At 42.2% G+C, this 18,594-nt stretch overlaps 1 protein-coding gene across 3 annotated transcripts in view; it reads right to left on the bottom strand.

Annotated features, from left to right (window-relative positions):
• Positions 1-2,358: 2,358 nt before the first annotated feature.
• AHCYL1 (adenosylhomocysteinase like 1) overlaps positions 2,359-18,594 on the bottom strand; it is an 82,337-nt gene continuing 66,101 nt past the window's right edge. For 2 of the 3 annotated variants that reach the window (XM_069756321.1, XM_069756322.1), the window contains exons 11-17: positions 16,316-16,386; positions 16,047-16,141; positions 14,364-14,462; positions 11,458-11,526; positions 3,735-3,813; positions 3,395-3,515; positions 2,359-2,561 (exon numbers count right to left, since the gene is read on the bottom strand). In XM_069756321.1, coding sequence (XP_069612422.1) covers positions 2,555-2,561; positions 3,395-3,515; positions 3,735-3,813; positions 11,458-11,526; positions 14,364-14,462; positions 16,047-16,141; positions 16,316-16,386 — 541 coding nt within the window. In that variant the 3' untranslated portion in view covers positions 2,359-2,554. Of the gene's footprint in view, positions 2,562-3,390; positions 3,516-3,734; positions 3,814-11,457; positions 11,527-14,363; positions 14,463-16,046; positions 16,142-16,315; positions 16,387-18,594 lie in introns of those variants that run through there. The other variant, XM_069756323.1, reaches the window with a different exon arrangement.

Raw genomic sequence — 18,594 nt, forward strand, 5'->3', positions numbered from 1 at the left:
AAGACATAGCGGCATGCTTTTGAGCTCAGCTATAAACACACATTTTGTTGAAGAAGTTAGGTGATATCTCTTAAAGCGACCCTGTCAGCAGGATTGTGCACAGTAACCTACTGACAGTGTCAGATCGGCATCGTTATACGGATTACAATGATACCTGGGTGATGAAATCTGTCTTGTGGTTGTTGTGTAATCTTTATTTTCAGTTTTGAGTTAATGGTATTTCCGTGCTCCGGGGCGGCCTGTGGGGGTCTTCATGTGATGCTCTGATTTGGTATTCATCTGTATGCCTTCTGAGAGGCCACTGATCCCTCACTGACCTGCCTCCTATTTTACATAATGAATATAATATGTGCTGAAAAAAAAAATCACATTCAGCAGGCAGGCGCTGGCACTGCAGCATGATCACATCTATAATGTGCATTGAATTATTTTAATTTAGGGATATACATTTATTCTTAAAAAAATAAATCTTTCTCAAAATGGCGCCGGCTGCACCTGCGCAGTAGCATCTATTGGAACGGCCATCTTGGTACAGACGATTTTTTTTTTCCCTCAAGAAAAATGGCGCAAGTGGCACATGCGCAGTAGAATCTATCAGATCGCTGATAGATGAGAAAGATTTATTTATTTCAGAATAAATGTATATCCCTAAATAAAATAATTAAATGCACATCATAGATGCAATCATGCTGCAGCCCAGGTGCTACAGCCTGCCTGCTGAATGTGATTTTTAAAAAATACATATTATATTCAGTATGTAAAATAGGGGACAGGTCAGTGAGGGATCAGTGACTCGTCAGAAGCCATGCAGATGAATATGTAATCAGAGCAGCACATGAAGACCCCCCACAGGCCACCTGGAGCGCCAGAATCTCAGTAACTGAAAATAAAGATTAAACAAGAACCACACGACGGATTTCATCAACCAAGGTATCATTTTATTCAGTATAATGGCGCCGACCTGACACTGTGTGTAGGTTAGGCCTCTTTCACACTTCCATCTTTCATCTCCCGTCACAATCTGTCGAGTTTTGAGAAAACAGGATCCTGGAAATTTTTCTGCAGGATCCTGTTTTTTTCTCATAGACTTGTATTAGCGACGGATTGTGACATATGGCCATCCGCTTCATCCGTCATGCACTGGATCCATTAGCCAAAAATGGTCCGTCGGGCGGAGAAAACGTTCAAAGGAACGTTTTTTCTGCACGTCGGAAAATCGGTCAGCGACGCATCATGCGCTGCCCGTCGCTGGCTATAATGGAAGCCTATGGGCGCAGGATGCATCGCTGACTCTGGAAAACAGGAATCCAGCGACGTATCACGTTTTTCCACTCTGAGCATGCCTGGAAGGCGCTCTCTCTCTCTCTCTAAATTTCTCCATTGAAATTCAAACAACGCATCCGTCAAAACACTGGATGCGTCACACACGTTTTTCACTATTTTCACGACGTCCGTCGATACGTCACAACAACGCATTACGACGCCCGCCAGCAGACGGAAGTGTGAAAGAGGCCTTATTGAGCACAATCCTGATGACAGGATCCCTTTAAAGAGTAACTGTTATTTTAATGTATCTTATCAGAGAAATCTGCATCGTTCTCCTCTTGGATTAATCATTGCTCTTTCTCAATTCATGGGTAAAATCTGTATTCAGTTAAAGGGGTTGTCCGATATAAATTGATAAGTCTGCAGTCACTCTGTGTGACTGCAGATTTCTGAAACCCCCCAGTGCACGCACTATGCACTGCGATGATTGGCAGGTTTCTGAGCTGCGACCACTGGGTGTGTATGTATTATGAATACTCCCAGGCAGAACGTGTCTAGTGGGCATGGCTTTGCTGCATGCACTTGTATTGAGCGAGGCGTCGCTCAATACAAATACATGCAGCGAGGCCGTTCCCACTAGACACGTTCTGCCTGGGAGTATTCATAATACATACACACCCAGTGGTCGCAGCTCAGATACTGGCGAATCCTCGCAGTGTATAGTGTGTGCACTGGGGGGTTTCATAAATCTGCAGTCACACAGAGTGACTGCAGACTTATCACTTTAGACCAGACAACCCCTTTCACATGACTGAGATAAAGATGGCAGTTGTGCAGCTGGTGATTGTAAAATTCTACGGAACTGCTGCAAGTTCTCTTGATCTATATGAGAACCAACTGTGAAAATCTGTCATAACTGAATACAGATTCACTGAGGACAGATTTTATCCGTGCATTGAGAATTTTCAGAATGAATGATCAGTCCAGGAGGAGAAAGAAGAAGATTTCTCTGATAAAATACATTACAAAGTTTCTTCTCATCACGTGTACTATTGATTTATGAAAATAAAATTAAAACAACAGTTATTCTTTAACTTTTTCACTGTCAGTGGTATATTAGAATTCCATTCCTGGAGCCTGGCATTGCAAAATAAACAAGATTGTTCCAACACAAGGAAGTGACCACATGCAAACACATGAAACAGATATGATATAGATGCAGACAAACGAGGCTGGTGGTTCTTGTTCTATCTTGAGATTTCACAGATGAATGGTCTCATTTCAAGCATCAGTATCTGAAAGAAAATGATACAATACAACATAAGTACATGTACTTCCATCATATGTTCTATGCGATGTACTATTTTCCCAGGGCCGGAGTGATCTTAAAGGAGTTGTCTATTACTCTGACAACTCCTTCTCATTCCTCATGTTTGGCCCAGTTCAGATACAAAAGCTTATACTCCCCTCCGGTGCCGCTACCGTTCCAGAAGTGTGGGCAATCGCTCTTTAGGAGCTCGCGCCTTCAGACGTATACGTAATTAACAGGAAGTGAGGGCTAGACAAAATGTCTGAAGGCGGGGACAGTGAAGCCGGGTTATAATTAAGAAGCATCGCTTCGAAACGCGTCAACCCTGTTTTTGATTTTCCCGTGGGACTGTCTCCTTGATATGATACATCATACATTTCAAGTGTGAACTTTACACTGAAACTATGTTTTAAAGCATGAAATAAAGCATGGGATATTAACAGAGGTGCTGGATCCATTTCCTCTTTTCCAACATGGACCATTTCGCTGCAGGTCAGATGCCTGAGCACCGCTCCATTCATTCTCTATGTGGCTTTTTGGAAACATGATAGCAGCACTTGGAAAGCCCCATAAGAAATAAATCCAGCATGCGTATTGCTGCTCCATTCTAGCAAGGATAAAAGTGCCCCACCCTACTGATTGGTTCAGGTCCCAGTGGTTAGACTCCCACCGATCGATAAGTTATCACCTTAGGTGATAAGCGGTTTTCACCGAACAACACCTTTAAGTTGTATGAAATCTGTGTTTGAGCTGTAGTCTGCAATTTGTTTCTTATTCGATTTACACCATCCAGGCCATTTTCCCATTATAACATTTTACCTGTAGTAGTTGGGTTTAAATGGCCCATTTTTGTTGAGTCCGAGATATTTGGCTTGGTCATCAGTTAACTCTGTTAGATGAGCATCAAAAGATGGCAGATGCAAACTGGCAACATACTCATCTAGAGAGAAGAAAGTGTTGTGATGAGAAGTGGTGAAAATATGGAGAAGTACAAAAAAGGAAGACGTGGCATCACATTGTCCATTATACCGTGTTTGTCAATTTCTATTTGCAGTCAGAGCGGATTCTAGACAATTTATCTGTAATTATCACCTCGTGAAAGTACAACAAGCTGTAATCTCTCCAATATATAAAATGTGTCTACTGTTCCATAACTTACCCATTTTCTTAGGTAGCAGGTACACATCCTGCTTGTATCTGCCTTCAGGGGCGTTATACAGCTCAATTAGCGCTAATGCCTATGGAGAAAAGAGATATTTTGACAACACATGCGGTAAATTCACATTCCGGGTTAAATGGCAGGTTGGCATTTTTTAAGTGCACTTTCAGATCACTGGAAAGGGTTACAGTTGTGGGGGTTGTGGGCTGTAATACAGTATACTGGTGTGGCTCATGTTCTGGTATATCAGTGCTGGAAAAAAGGCACAATAGTGTCTTATCTGGGTGACTAGGATATTCGGGTACGGGGAATAGCTCACCTGGTTGGGTTGTGAAACCACAACATACAATGTGCTTCATATGGCTGCTGCAGACCTGCACAGCTGTCCACAGAACCATAGCAAGGAATAAAAGAGGATTCATTTTGGCCCTGTAATGAAAACCAATGGATATTCTAGAGAAAGATCCTGGATAAAGGAATGCGGTTTATTGTCGACGCGTTTCAAAGTATAACAAACTTCTTCCTCAGGACAAACCGCAAATGTAGGATTAAACCCATTTGTGGATTTAAATAATGTAATGTAAAGCGCTGTGGAATTAATGCCGCTATGTAAGTGAGTAAAATCAATAAATAAAATAATATTTTCAAATACATATGCCAATAAATACATGGGATATCGAATGGCACATCAACTGTCAGTTTGAATAAAGCTTGTCAGCATGAAATCAAGAAAAATAAATGCATTTCACAAAACACATCAACATATACGAGAAACTGTTAAAATGGACGATGAAATAAAAACAAAAAACCTAGTAGATGTACATGGAAAAATGAAACAATATATATATGTACCAGGATAAAAAAGGACTTGAACCTGCCAATGTGTGGCATAATTGTAGTGTTCAAGACAAATCTATTTTTTCTTTCTACGTTTTTTGTTTTTATTTCATTGTCAATTTTAAACAGCCATAGTCGAAAGTGTTGGCACCCCTAAAATTGTCCCAGAAAATGAAGTATTTCTTCCAGAAAATTATTGCAATTACACATGTTTTGTTGCACACGTTTATTTCCTTTGCGTGTATTGGAACAACGCACAAAAAATAGAGAAAAAAAGGCAAATTGGACATAATTTCACAGAAAACTCTCAAAATGGTCTGGACATAATTGTTGACACCGTTCCAAAAATATGGGTATACAACTTAAAGGGAAGCTGTCACCCCCAAAATGGAAGTTGAGCTAAGCCCACCGGCATCAGGGGCTTATCTACAGCATTCTGGAATGCTGCAGATAAGCCGCCGATGTATCCTGAAAGATTACAAAAATAGGTTAGATTATACTCACCTAGGGGGGCGGTCTGATCCGATGGGCATCGCGGTCCGGGGCCTCCCATCTTCATAGGATGACGTCCTCTGCTTGTCTTCGCTGCGTCTCCGGCGCAGTTGTACTTTGTCTGCCCCGTTGAGGGCAGAACAAAGTACTGCAGTGCTCTGGGCCTCTCTGACCTTTCCCGGCACCTGCGCACTGCAGTACTTTCCTCTGCCCTCAACAGGGCAGACAAAGTACGCCTGCGCCGGAGCCGCAGCGTGAATACAAGAAGAGGACGTCATCTGATGAAGATAGGAAGCCCCGGACCACGACACTCATCGGACCATCTTTCAGGATACATCGGGGGCTTATCTACAGCATTAGAGAATGCTGTAGATAAGCCACTGATGCTGGTGGGCTTAGCTCAACTTCCATTTTGGGGGTGACAGGTTCCCTTTAATTTCACACGTGATGCTGTTTTAAACTCACCTGTGGCAAGTAACAGGTGTGGGCAATATGAAAATCACACCTGAAACCAGATAAAAAGGGGAGAAGTTGACTTAATGTTGCCATTGTGTGTCTGTGTGTGCCACACTAAGCAAGAAGAACAGAAAGAGGAGAAGAGAATTGTCTGAGGACTTAATATCCAAAAATGTTGTAAAACATCATCTCAAGGTTACAAGTCCATGTCCGGAGATTTTGATGTTCCTTCAAGGGTGTCAACAATTTTGGCCATGACTGTATATATTGATGTGCTTTGTGAAATGCGCTTTTATTCTTTTTTTTCCCGCTTTCATGCTGACAAGCTGTATTCAAACTGACAGTTGATGTGTCATCTGACATCCTGTATGTCTTTGGCACCTATATTTAAAGGGAACCTGTCACCCCGAAAATCGCGGGTGAGGTAAGCCCACCGGCATCAGGGGCTTATCTACAGCATTCTGTAATGCTGTAGATAAGCCCCCGATGTTACCTGAAAGAGGAGAAAAAGACGTTAGATTATACTCACCCAGGGGCGGTCCCGCTGCTGGTCTGGTCGGATGGGTGTCTCTGGTCCGCTGCGGCGCCTCCCATCTTCATTCCAAGACGTCCTCTTCTGATCTTCAGCCACGGCTCCGGCGCAGGCGTACTTTGCCCCGTTGAGGGCAGAGCAAAGTACTGCAGTGCGCAGGCGCCGGGCCTCTCTGACCTTTCCGGCGCCTGCGCACTGCAGTACTTTGTTCTGCCCTCAACAGGGCAGACAAAGTACGCCTGTGCCGGAGCCGTGGCTGAAGATCAGAAGAGGACGTCTTGGAATGAAGATGGGAGGCGCCGCAGCGGACCAGAGACGCCCATCCGACCGGACCAGCAGCGGGACCGCCCCTGGGTGAGTATAATCTAACGTCTTTTTCTCCTCTTTCAGGTAACATCAGGGGCTTATCTACAGCATTACAGAATAAGCCCCTGATGCCGGTGGGCTTACCTCACCCGCGATTTTCGGGGTGACAGGTTCCCTTTAAACCCGCACATTAGTTTAGTCTCGCACTTGCAGTTTGTTCTGAGGAAGAAGTTTGTTATACTTTGAAACGTGTCAGCAATAAATTGCATTTCTTTATCCTGGATCCCGATTCTTTCTATTGAATATCCATTGGTAATCGTAGCATCACAGAAATTAAACCCCTTTTTTCTTCGCTCTTTGGAAGGAATAAGTTGCGTGCCAGTCCTTTATATTGACCACATATATATTTATACATATTTTTCTAAGCTAAACAAGTCTCATGATGATTATCAGCAAAGCATCACACAGGCAGTTAAAGCTAGCACTCTCTCTCCCTGACGGAGGGACACTATGATTATATTCCCCCTATTCATTTCTCTCTCCTATACTCCTGAGGCTTAAGCCCCCGTCTCACATAGCGAGATCGCTAGCGAGATCGCTGCTGAGTCACAAGTTTTGTGACGCAACAGCGATCTCAGTAGCGATCTCGCTATGTGTGACACGTAGCAGCGACCAGGCCCCTGCTGTGAGATCGCTGGTCGTGTCGGAATGGCCTGGACCATTTTTTGATCGTTGAGGTCCTGCTGGGTAACACATATCGCTGTGTTTGACACCTTACCAACGACCTCGCTGACAGGACGTCCCATTGAATCATCATGAAATAGCATCGTTCTACAGGTCGCTACAGGTCGCTACAGTTCGCCGCATCGCTGCTGCGTCGTTGGGGAGATCGCACTGTGTGACATCTCACCAGCGACCACATAGCGACGCAGCAACGATCCCTGACAGGTCGTATCGTTGTCGGGATCGCTGTAGCGTCGCTATGTGTGACGGGGCCTTTAGTTATAATGAGGTAGATCACAGATTAGCTATCTGACAAGAGCTGTCTAATCATCAGCAGTAACAATGATAGTAGTGTACGTCTAGCCCCAATGGAGGAAGTGTGTGGTGCATTTTAGGCTATGTTCACATGCCCAGTAATCATCAGTTAGGCTGCTGTCACACTATCAGTATTTGGTCAGTCTTTTACATCAGTATTTGTAAGCCAAAACCAGGAGTGGAACAATTAGAGGAAAAGTATAATAGAAACATATGCACCACTTCTGCATTTATCACCCACTCCTGGTTTTGGCTACAAATACTGATGTAAAATACTGACCAAATACTGATAGTGTGACGGCAGCCTTAGAATTGATCCAGTAGCAATCCGTTAACAAAAAAGTTGTGCAACTTTTTCGTCCAGCTATAAAATAAAAAACTGATTTCAACTGGATCCATTTTTTAATCATTGAAGTCTATAGAATCAGATCTGTTAGTTAGCCATCAACTTTCATCCATTTGAAAAGGATACATTTTTTGCTCACTGGATAAGTTTCAAATGGAAGAAAAACAGATGGCTATTTAATGGATCAATTTTCCATAGACTTTAATATTTAAAAAACGGATACAGTTGTAAGAAGTTTTTAAGCCGCATAAAAAAGTTAGGTCTGCCCAACTTTTCTGTTAACGGATTGCTGCTGGATCTGTTCTAACTGATAATTACTGATGATTACTGGACATGTGAACATAGCCTTACACAGCTTCATTAAACAGGCACTTCTGGTGACTGAGATAGTGGCCCCTTCAGAGAACATATAGGCATGTAATTCTCATATCACCATGTGATTATAATACATGAGGGGAAGGAATCTATTAACTTAAGCTGGAAAGGAACAATTAAAAAAGGTAATAGTGGCTGAATTATATATCGGGGAACTACTTATAAAAGTAATTTTTTTTAAATCACACTGGTCATAGGGGCTGGAAAATCATAACTGCTGCACTTTCAATGCAGCTGCTTAAAGAGAACTTGTCAGCAGGATTGTGCACAATAACCAACACACAGTGTCAGGTCGGCGCCGTTATACTGATTAAAATGATACCTCAGTTGATGAAATCCGTCTTGTGGTTGTTGTTTAATCCTTATTTTTAGTTACGGTAGTGATATGCTCGTGGACCGGGGCGGCCTGTGTGGGGTCTGCATGTGGTGCTCTGCTTAGCTATTCATAATGCAGACTGCTGACAGGTCACTGATCCCTCACTGACCTGCCCCCTAGTTTACATAATGAATATCTGCACATACTGAAGAAAAAAAAGCCTTCTGCAGGCAGGCGCCCACCATACCACCTGCTCTGCAGCATAATCACATGTGTAATGTTCCAATAATAAATGTGCTTGATGTTATTCACATAGAAAACAAAAACAAATATCAATTTTACAATGACGTCCGCAGCACCTGCGCAGTAGCATCTATCGGTGTATATAGGTGATCCTATAGCTGCTACTGCGCACGTGCCGGCATCTTGTTGGAGAAGAAAAAAAAAAATTGCATCCTCTAAGATGGCGCCGCCCGTGCCTGCACAGTAGCAGCTATCGGAGATAGCCGAGAGCTGGTACTGCTCAGTCGCGGACGTCGCCATTTTCAAATTGATTTTTTTTCCTATCTGAATAACATCAAGCATATTTGTTATTAGAACATTAAACAGGCAGTTATGCTGCAGAGCAGGTGCCATGGCTGACGCCTGCCTGCAGAAGGTTTTTTTTTTCTTCAGTATGTACAGATATTAATTAAACTAGGGGGCAGGTCAGTGAGGGATCAGTGCCTGTCAGCAGTCTGCATTATGAATAGCTAATCACCACATGATGCTCCGCCCACAGCGCCTCCCCAGAGCACGGGCATATCATTAACTCAAAACTGAAAATAAAGATTAAACAACAACCACAGGATGGATTTCATCAACCAAGACATCATTTTGTTCAGTATAACGGTGCCGACCTGACACTGTGTGTAGGTTACTGAGAACAATCCTGCTGACAGGTTCCCTTTAAATCCACAAGGTGGATGTCACAGGCGAGACGAGCTGCTTTTCCAAAGACGTAATATGCTCACATAAGCAAACTCCCATTAGAGATCAGACCTGCTGCTTATACTGTAAATGATAATATATTAGACTAAAGGTACATGGAAAATGAATCCCTTTTAATATTATGAATTCAATTCTTAATAGTGTTATCAATGTATATAACTGCCGCACCTGCGTCATCAAGATAACAGTCCCAACCTGTGTTCTGGCAGATTCAGTATTCTAGTACAAACCACAGTTTACAACAATTTTATGTGTGTACAGTGGGTATGGAAATTATTCAGACCCCTTTAAATTTTTGACTCTTTGTTTCATTGCAGCCATTTGGTAAATTAAAAAAAGTTTTATTTTTTTCTCATTAATGTGCACTCTGCACCCCATCTTGACTAAAAATAAAACAGAAATGTAGAAATTTTTGCAAATTTATTAAAAAATAAAAACTGAAATATCACATGGTCATAAGTATTCAGACCCTTTGCTCAGTATTGAGTAGAGGCACCTTTTGAGCTAGTACAGCCATGAGTCTTCTTGGGAATGATGCAACAAGTTTTCCACACCTAGATTTGGGGATCCTCTGCCATTCTTCCTTGCAGATCCTCTCCAGTTCCGTCAGGTTGGATGATGAACATTGGTGGACAGCAATTGTCAGGTCTCTCCAGAGATGCTCAATTGGGTTGAGGTCAGGGCTCTGGCTGGGCCAGTCAAGAATGGCCACAGAGTTGTTCTGAAGCCACTGCTTTGTTATTTTAGCTGTGTGCTTAGGGTCATTGTCTTGTTGGAAGGTGAACCTTCGGCCAAGTCTGAAGTCCAGAGCACTCTGGAAGAAGTTTTCATTGAGGATATCTCTGTCTCTGTACTTAGCCGCATTCATGTTTCCTTCAATGACAACCAGTCGTCCTGTCCCTGCAGCTGAAAGACACCCTCATAGCATGATGCTGCCACCACCATGTTTCACTGTTGGGATTGTATTGGGCAGGTGATGAGGAGTGCCTGGTTTTCTCCACACATACCGCTTAGAATTATCACCAAAAAGGTCTATCTTCATCTCATCAGACCAGAGAATCTTATTTCTCATAGTCTGGGAGTCCTTCATATGTTTTTTTTAGCAAACTCTATGTGGGCTTTCATATGTCTTGCACTGAGGAGATGCTTCCGTCAGGCCACTCTGCCATAAGGGCCCCACTGGTGGAGGGCTGCAGTGATAGTTGACTTTGTGGAACTTTCTCCCATCTCCATACTGCATCTCTGGAGCTCAGCCACAGTGATATTGGGGTTCTTCTTTACCTCTCTTACCAAGGCTCCTCTCCAACGATTGCTCAGTTTGGCTGGACGGCCAGGTCTAGGAAGACTTCTGGTGGTCCCAAACTTCTTCCATTTAAGGATTATGGAGGCCACTGTGCTCTTTGGAACCTTGAGTACTGTAGAAATTCTGTTGTAACCTTGGCCAGATCTGTACTTTGCCACAATTCTGTCTCTGAGCTTCTTGGCCAGTTCCTTTGACCTCATGATTCTAATTTGGTCTGACATGCACTGTGAGCTGTGAGGTCTTATATAGACAGGTGTGTGCCTTTCCAAATCAAGTCCTATCAGTTAATTAAACACAGCTGGACTCCAGTGAAGGAGTAGAACCATCTCAAGGAGGATCACAAGGAAAGGGACAGCATGTGACTTAAATATGAGTGTCTGAGCAAAGGGTCTGAATACTTATGACCATGTGATATTTCAGTTTTTATTTGCAAAAAGGTCAACATGTCTGTTTTTTTCAGTAAAGATAGGGTGCAGAGTGTACATTAATGTGAAAAAAATGAACTTATTTGAATGTACCAAATGGCTGCAATGAAACAAAGAGTGACAAATTTAAAGGGGTCTGAATACTTTTTCTACCCACTGTATATGTGAGCATAGCGAAGGGGTAGGGAATCAGGCCAGATAGTTTGTTTTATAGGCAATGTAGCAGTCCCAATGATGTGAAACATTAATTGAAATATATCAAGAAAATTTGACTATGAAAACATCCAATCAGATTTTGACATCTTACCTCTGTTGTTGCAGTTATCGAAAGTACAAAGGTTGGAATAGTTGAACAACTCAGATTGAGGAGACGACCCTGCAACACAAATTAAAGTTGCGCTTAAGAATGAAGACAACAGGCCAGAATTGAGCGTGAACAATATCTTGACATTATGTTCATATATTACTGACATTCTCGGCAATCATTTTTGTGCTGATTATTTAGTTATTAGTTATGTCGTTCTATGATTCTATACGCACATCCGGCACCTCTCACCCAGGCCTTTATCTTCACCAGTTTGTGTATCATCTCTCTTGCTTCTGTAGTCATCCACCATGTAAGTCTATGGAGCGTCAGAACGAGGCACCATAGTCTTACATTATAAAGGACACTTTCGGCTCATGTATAGAGCACAGAGGGAGCCGCTAGTTGCAATCATGGTGACATTATTAAGAAGCGAAGGAGAACGGCATTGGACTTTGGAGAAAGCAGAGATAGGTGAGTATATTAATACACTCACACTGCATTACATGAATATATACACATTTAATGAATAAAAACTTAATGGAAGTGCTTACATAAAGGGGTTGTCCACTGCTGATGAACCCCAGAATAAGCACTTCAGGGCTCCATTTAAAATAAAAACAGTGGATACTCACTGTCTGCAATGGCACCATTCCGGTAATGTCGTCGCTATTGCTATTCCCGATGGGTCACGTGACACTGTTGTGTCACAGGTCTGCTGCAGACAATCAGTGACCACTAATCAGCTGCACCCTGTACCTTTCTGGAAGAACAGAAGTCCGCTCTGATGACATATGAGTGAGCTAAAGCCAATCAGAGACCACCGATTGGCTGCAGCAGACCCGTGACACAACAATCTCAATGACAACATCACTAGATGGGGCCACTGCAGGAGGGGAGTATGCGTGTAAGTCTCAGATAACAATATTATAGGACCACTGAACCTAAACACAAAGGATCAGAATAAACAGTAGACAGTAAAATACTTCCCCCTGTATTTGTCAGTCTGTAAGGCCTCTTTCACACTTCCGTCTTTCAGGATCCATCACAATCCGTTGATTTTTGAGAAAGCAGGATCCTGCAAAAAAATTAGCAGGATCCTGCATTTTCTCATAGACTTGTATTAGCGACGGATTGTGATAGATGGCCATCCGTTTCATCCGACTTTCACTGGATCATGAATAAAAAAACTGTCCGTCGGGCAGAGAAAAAAATGTTCAGAGGAGTTTTTTCAGCACGTCGATAAATCGGTCAGCGACGCATCCTGCGCTGCCCGTCACTGGCTACAATGGAAGCCTATGGGCGCAGGATGCGTCGCTGCCTGTGAAAAGCAGGAATCCAGCGACGGGTCCCGTCTTTTCAAAGAGAGCATGCGTGGAAGAATTTCCAGTCAGGGAAATTCTCTCTCACTCTCTTTCTCTTTTTACTATTGATGCTGCGTATGCATATAATGTTAATGTTAAAAAAAACTAAAAAAAATCGCAGTATTCTCACCTACCGGCGTTCCTGCGCAGTGATGCTCCCGGCAGCTAGCGTTCATAGTAATACATTGCGAAATCTCGCAACTTCTCGCAATGTAGTACTAGGAACGCTAGCTGCCGGGAGCATTGCTGCGCAGGAACGTCGGTAGGCGAGAATACTGCGATTTAAAAAAAAAAAATTTAACCTGGTTTGTGTTGTGTATGCGTTTTCACAGCGGAAAACCGCTGCGAAGACGCATACACAACAGGTGCACATAGCCTCGACGGGTCCGTCAGAAGGACAGGCCCAGTGCACACATTTTCTGCACAGGATCCGTCATTTCAACGTCTTGACGGATCCTGTGCAGATTTGGAAGACGGAAGTGTGAAAGTAGCCTAAGCCTTATACTATACATACTATAAACTTGGCATGAAATAATGGCTATGTGCAGGGTTTCAGCAATAGACTGTGAAATCTGATATAAAAGGCCAAGCTTTCTACCACTGTGGCAACACAATGTGTTAAAGATTAGACATCAATTTAATTTTTATTTCATAACTCAATAGTACACATGAAAATAAGAAACTTTGTAATACATCATATCAGGAAAATCTGCTTCTTTGTCCTCCTGGAGTGACCTTATGCTGTCAATTCATGAGTAAGAGTTATAAAATCTGTATTCAGTGAAGACAAATTTTGAAAATGGATGGTCAGTGCTTGGATTACAAAGCTTCTTGCTTTCATGCGAACAATTGATTTATGGGAAAAAAAAAACAACGCTAAAATGATGGTTGCTCTATAAAGCGAAGCGGTCACCAGGTTAATAACATGTGAGACAAGACAACCCCTTTCAGGCCTGATATACAGCGTTCTATATCGCTGTATATCAGCCCTTAACCCGATCTGTAAGACAAGAAAATACCTTTTATTATTATCCACATGAATCAAGAAGTAGGACAACATCGCAAGAAGAAGGGAGGCGCTAGATCACAAGTGACATCCTTCGGGCCGGCCGCCCCGCAGGTGAGTATAATAAAAGGTCTTTTTCTTCTCTTGCGGGTCAGGTTGGGGGCTTATACACAGCATTATAGACGCGGTGTATAAGCCCTGAAAAGTGGTGGTCTTTTCTCATATCGGTCAAACCCGGTGACAGGTTCCCTTTAAAGATGATGCTAAAAAGCCCCACAATGATTGGCTTGATAAGAAGCTTTTCTTTTGGAAATCATTGCCGAGGAAAGTTTATTTCACATAATACAAAGGCTAGGAGACCTGCAAGACCTTGCCCGATAATATCATTGCTGTAGGATTTATCTGACTGAGCTGTTTCTGTAGTGTCCATAGACCTTCATGGAGCTTCCAAACTTCAATGAAGGTCCCAGCAGAAGGAACTTGGTAAGTCATAAATATTAATTGATGGAAACCCCCTATAATTTGGGCACAGTGCCTACCTCAGCCAGCAGAACTATCCGTTTTCCATCTGGCCAGATTACATGATCGACCTGAGATCTGATACGTTCCCATGTAAGCTCCGGAGTGCGTAGGCTGGTCTGAAAAGGAAGTCACAATGAGGCAGCAGAACGCTTTACAGTATATTATTACTTTCAATTTTAAGGCACTTTAGCGTTAAAGGGAACCTGTCATGTCTCCGAATGCTATTAATGGGTTTGTCTGGGACTTTTCTATTGATGGCCTATCCTTAGGACAGGTCGTCAATTTCTGATAAGCGGGAATGTGTCACCCCACACCCCCGTCGGATCAGTTGTTTCCCGTGTCTGCAGTGGTCTGCAAGTAGCGGAGCTGCACAGCGCAGCTCTGTCAGCAGAATAGTGTCCAAGGCCAGATACTGCAGATCCACTCCCTATTCACATCAATAGGGGACGGACGTGCAGTACTCAGCTGCGGCACAATGCAGTTGATGGAGCGGTGCTTTGGTGCCCCGCAACTCAGCACACCTGGCCGGTACCGGGAACATCTTATAAGCAGGAGTGCTGGGGGTCACACCCTCTCCGATCAGATATCAATTTCCTATCCTAATTTTATGCCATCAATATAAAAGTCCCAGAAACACCCTCCAACTTGAAGATAAAGAGATAATCTGCAGGTTAACAGCACGTCAATGCTGTACAGCCACCTTACTGAAAGTGTGGCTACTGGAAGAAAATTAACTTTGTTTTTTCCCAGGAGCCGCCAGATTTCAGACATAGAAAAATGTCTACAGTCATTATTCAGAACACAGTGAGTGTGGCTGTAAGCTCTCCTAGGCACTTTAATTAACAGCTTGCTCTGCAAACCTTCTCTGCAGAGCGAGCTGTCAATCAAAGTACTGGGCCATGCTTAGAGCTGCAGCTCCGTGCATGCCTGTATGACTGACAGTCAATGATTCCTAGGTGAAAAAAAGTTAATTTTCTCCCTGTAGCGACACTTTCAAAGTAATCTGTCAGCAGGTTTTTGCTATTCAATCAGGGACAAAGATCCTGCTTCCAGTGAAGTGTCACTTACTAGGCTGCTTGCTGTAGTTAGGACTAGTAAACCTGCTGCCATGTAGTCCAACCCCGCCTCCACCACTGATTGGCTGCTTTTTGTGTAAATTCAGCATTCAAAGAACATGTAGATCTGCAGCAGATAAAATCTTTGATTTTACTAAAAAAAGACACCAATCAGTTACTCACACCAGTAAGCGATACATTGCTGGAATCAGGATCTCTGTTCCTTCCTAATGCTGCTCTCAGATGACACAGCAAAAACCGGCTGACGGATTCCCTTTTAGTAAGACAGCCAGACAGCTGTGTAACGCTATTAAACCGTAGATTAACCCTATCTGCAGAATAACAGCGTTTGGGACATGCAGGTGGCCCTTTAAACTTCATTCACAATCTTTTTTTTTTCCACATTACTTGGATTTTTTTGTAAATGGCAACCAGATCTAAAAAGGATTAACAATTTTTAGAAAAATATTTTACAATCAAGCCTGTGAAATCCTAAAAGAAGGTTAACAGGGTAATTCATAACGAATGATCCATAAACAGCTTTCCATAGTTACGCTTTATGTTACTTTATAATAATATTGTAAAATGATATTAAATACTGTAACAATGACAATCAATGATACAAAATAATAATATTGTGCTTACTACATCAATCTCCGTATTAGAGTGTCCCATGTTACATACAATGCAGCCATTCTTCATACGGTCAAGATGCTCCCGCATTACCACATTTTTGTTACCTATGGATCAAATAAACATCAGAAGATATATTGGAAAATTAATGCTAATATTACTCCTGAAAAACTGCAGATGAAGTTGTCTATACGTTCAGTTTAAGTGCAGTTTGCATGTCTACTAGTTATGGGATTCCACGGTCTATGCCTAAAAATCCCAGTTGCCATATACCTGGTTACCTGTACAAGTGATGACCACATCCACTTGTCTTATAACTTCATTGAGTTTCATCACACGAAAACCTTCCATGCTGCATTGGAGAGAAAAGTATTGTACTGAGACCACAGGCAGTGACAGCCCATGAACATAAAAAGGGGTATTAACACTCTACATACAGTTCACTGATCGTACAAAGGGGTTGTCCATTTAGAAAACCCGTTCTTGTATATCTTATAAAGAAATAGTTGACAGAGAACTTGGGGATCCTCATTTCTTGACCAGTTGTGTATGGATACAGTGTACGGCCCAAAGAAGCTCTACCATGAAGGGTTTTATTGTTCAATAATTGTGTGCATATTGTGTAGTGTGAGTGTGCTTTCTCTAGTATCCAGCACCGTTCTTCAGACCCTCTGGGTCATACTACACGTGGCTTTTACAATGTAAGCCTATGGACCATCAGAACGAGGCTCCATAGACTTACACACAAAGATTTCAACATATAGACTGGACTATCAAAATATCTTCAACTTTAGTAATACAATTGTTGCTCGTCGAAATTGTGGATTTAGTAAAAGCTTGAAGCAAAAGCTATAATTATATTTGGGCCTGATTACTTACCAACTCGCATACATGGTGCATACAATTGTATAGAAAGTGGATGCATTATAAAAACAATAAAACCGGCAGTTCTCAAGTATCCCCGTTCCACCAATGGATCACGTTTGGATCAGCTGTCGAGAACATTATTGGCACACTTGATGGTTTATCATAAAAAGCAAATGGTCTTCAGAAACAGGTGGCTATATACCAATAGTGTGCTATTAGAATAATTATTAGTACATAAAAAAAAATAGGCAGCTTCATTTTCATGAAACTACATATGGTTTACATTTAAAAAAAATTAGGAACACCGAATATGACAGAATTGTAGGATCCATTGCCTAATATTTGTTTGCTCAACTTTTAGCTACAATGACAGCCTCCAAAAGATTTTATAGCCATCTGTGCACTTTTTCCATCGCCTGTTAGTAGCATGTTCCACTGAAATTCTAATGAATGTTTGCAGAATTCAGCTTTCTCCAAAAAAGTACAAATGGACTGAGATCATGACTCATTGCTGTCAGTTTCACATGCTCTAATAATCCTCTGATTTCATTCTTTTAATAACACATTCAAGGCCTAAGGTCCCACAGGCTGCAAAGCCGCCACACACCATTATAGACCCTTCACCATATTTCACTATGTGTAGGGTGCACTCTTCTCTACAGGCTTCATTTCACCATTCCTCAAGAAACAATTTTCCTAGAAGTGTAGATTATCTATCAAAATGTTGGCAATGTTCAGTGTCTGTTTTAATTCTTTTTTTTTTAAGCAATGTAGTCCTCCTGGGCCTTTGCACATATATTCACAATAATTTCAGTATATGGCACAGAACAGGATAAAACCATCACTCAAGATTCTGCAGCTCCGTCTGAAGCACGTTGGATGTTATATGTGCTATCAGTGCCATTTCATCACCCCTTCCTTTTGTAGGATTCCCTCATTTTTTGTTCTATCATCTCTTGGAAGGCTCTTGACTTTCCCATGAGCAGTAAACTTCTTGATAACAGTTTGAAGAGTTCAAGCTCGGATGGCAAGATCTTTGGAGATAGTCTTATAGACTGCTTGTGCTTGATGATGACATTTATGTCCATAAAATAACAGCTCATGTGGAAGCATGTAACCAGACCAGTCTATCAGCCTCCGCAACTAGCAAAAAAGCGGTTCTATTTGAGGGTCTTTACAATTAGTGGAAGCTGTTGGACTGGTGTGGTCACATCATTCTCCATCATCAGCCATTTTATGGATAGAAGTGTAGATCAGTTTGTGAGGAAAGCTGTGCTAACAAGAGAAAGTGACCAACCTCTTTAAGGTCATGTGTGCATGACAAAAATGCATTAGTCTGATTTTGCCCATTGTTCCAAACTGAATAATAGTGTAATTGTGTTTTGACATTGTCTTCAATTTTATATTATTTTTCCCTGTCAAATTTTTGTCAACGAGAATTAAAAAACTCTATCCTAAAAGATGGGTATCACAGACAATGTTTATACCATGGGTGCACAACCTGTGGCCCATAATGCCCTCTCCATGTGGCCTTCAACCATCTGGTCTCAGACATGCTTAAAAGGGTCTAGTGGCTGCTTGCATGTATTTCCCAAGTCAGAGAAAAGAGGAGTTAATGGTGCATAGTGTGGACATCTATGAGTTCCACCATATTTTCTAGAGAGACCTAACTCTTGATGAGCACAGCAAGAAG

Source organism: Ranitomeya imitator, chromosome 3 (assembly GCF_032444005.1).
Source record: "Ranitomeya imitator isolate aRanImi1 chromosome 3, aRanImi1.pri, whole genome shotgun sequence".
In the NCBI taxonomy this organism is placed as follows: domain Eukaryota; kingdom Metazoa; phylum Chordata; class Amphibia; order Anura; family Dendrobatidae; genus Ranitomeya; species Ranitomeya imitator.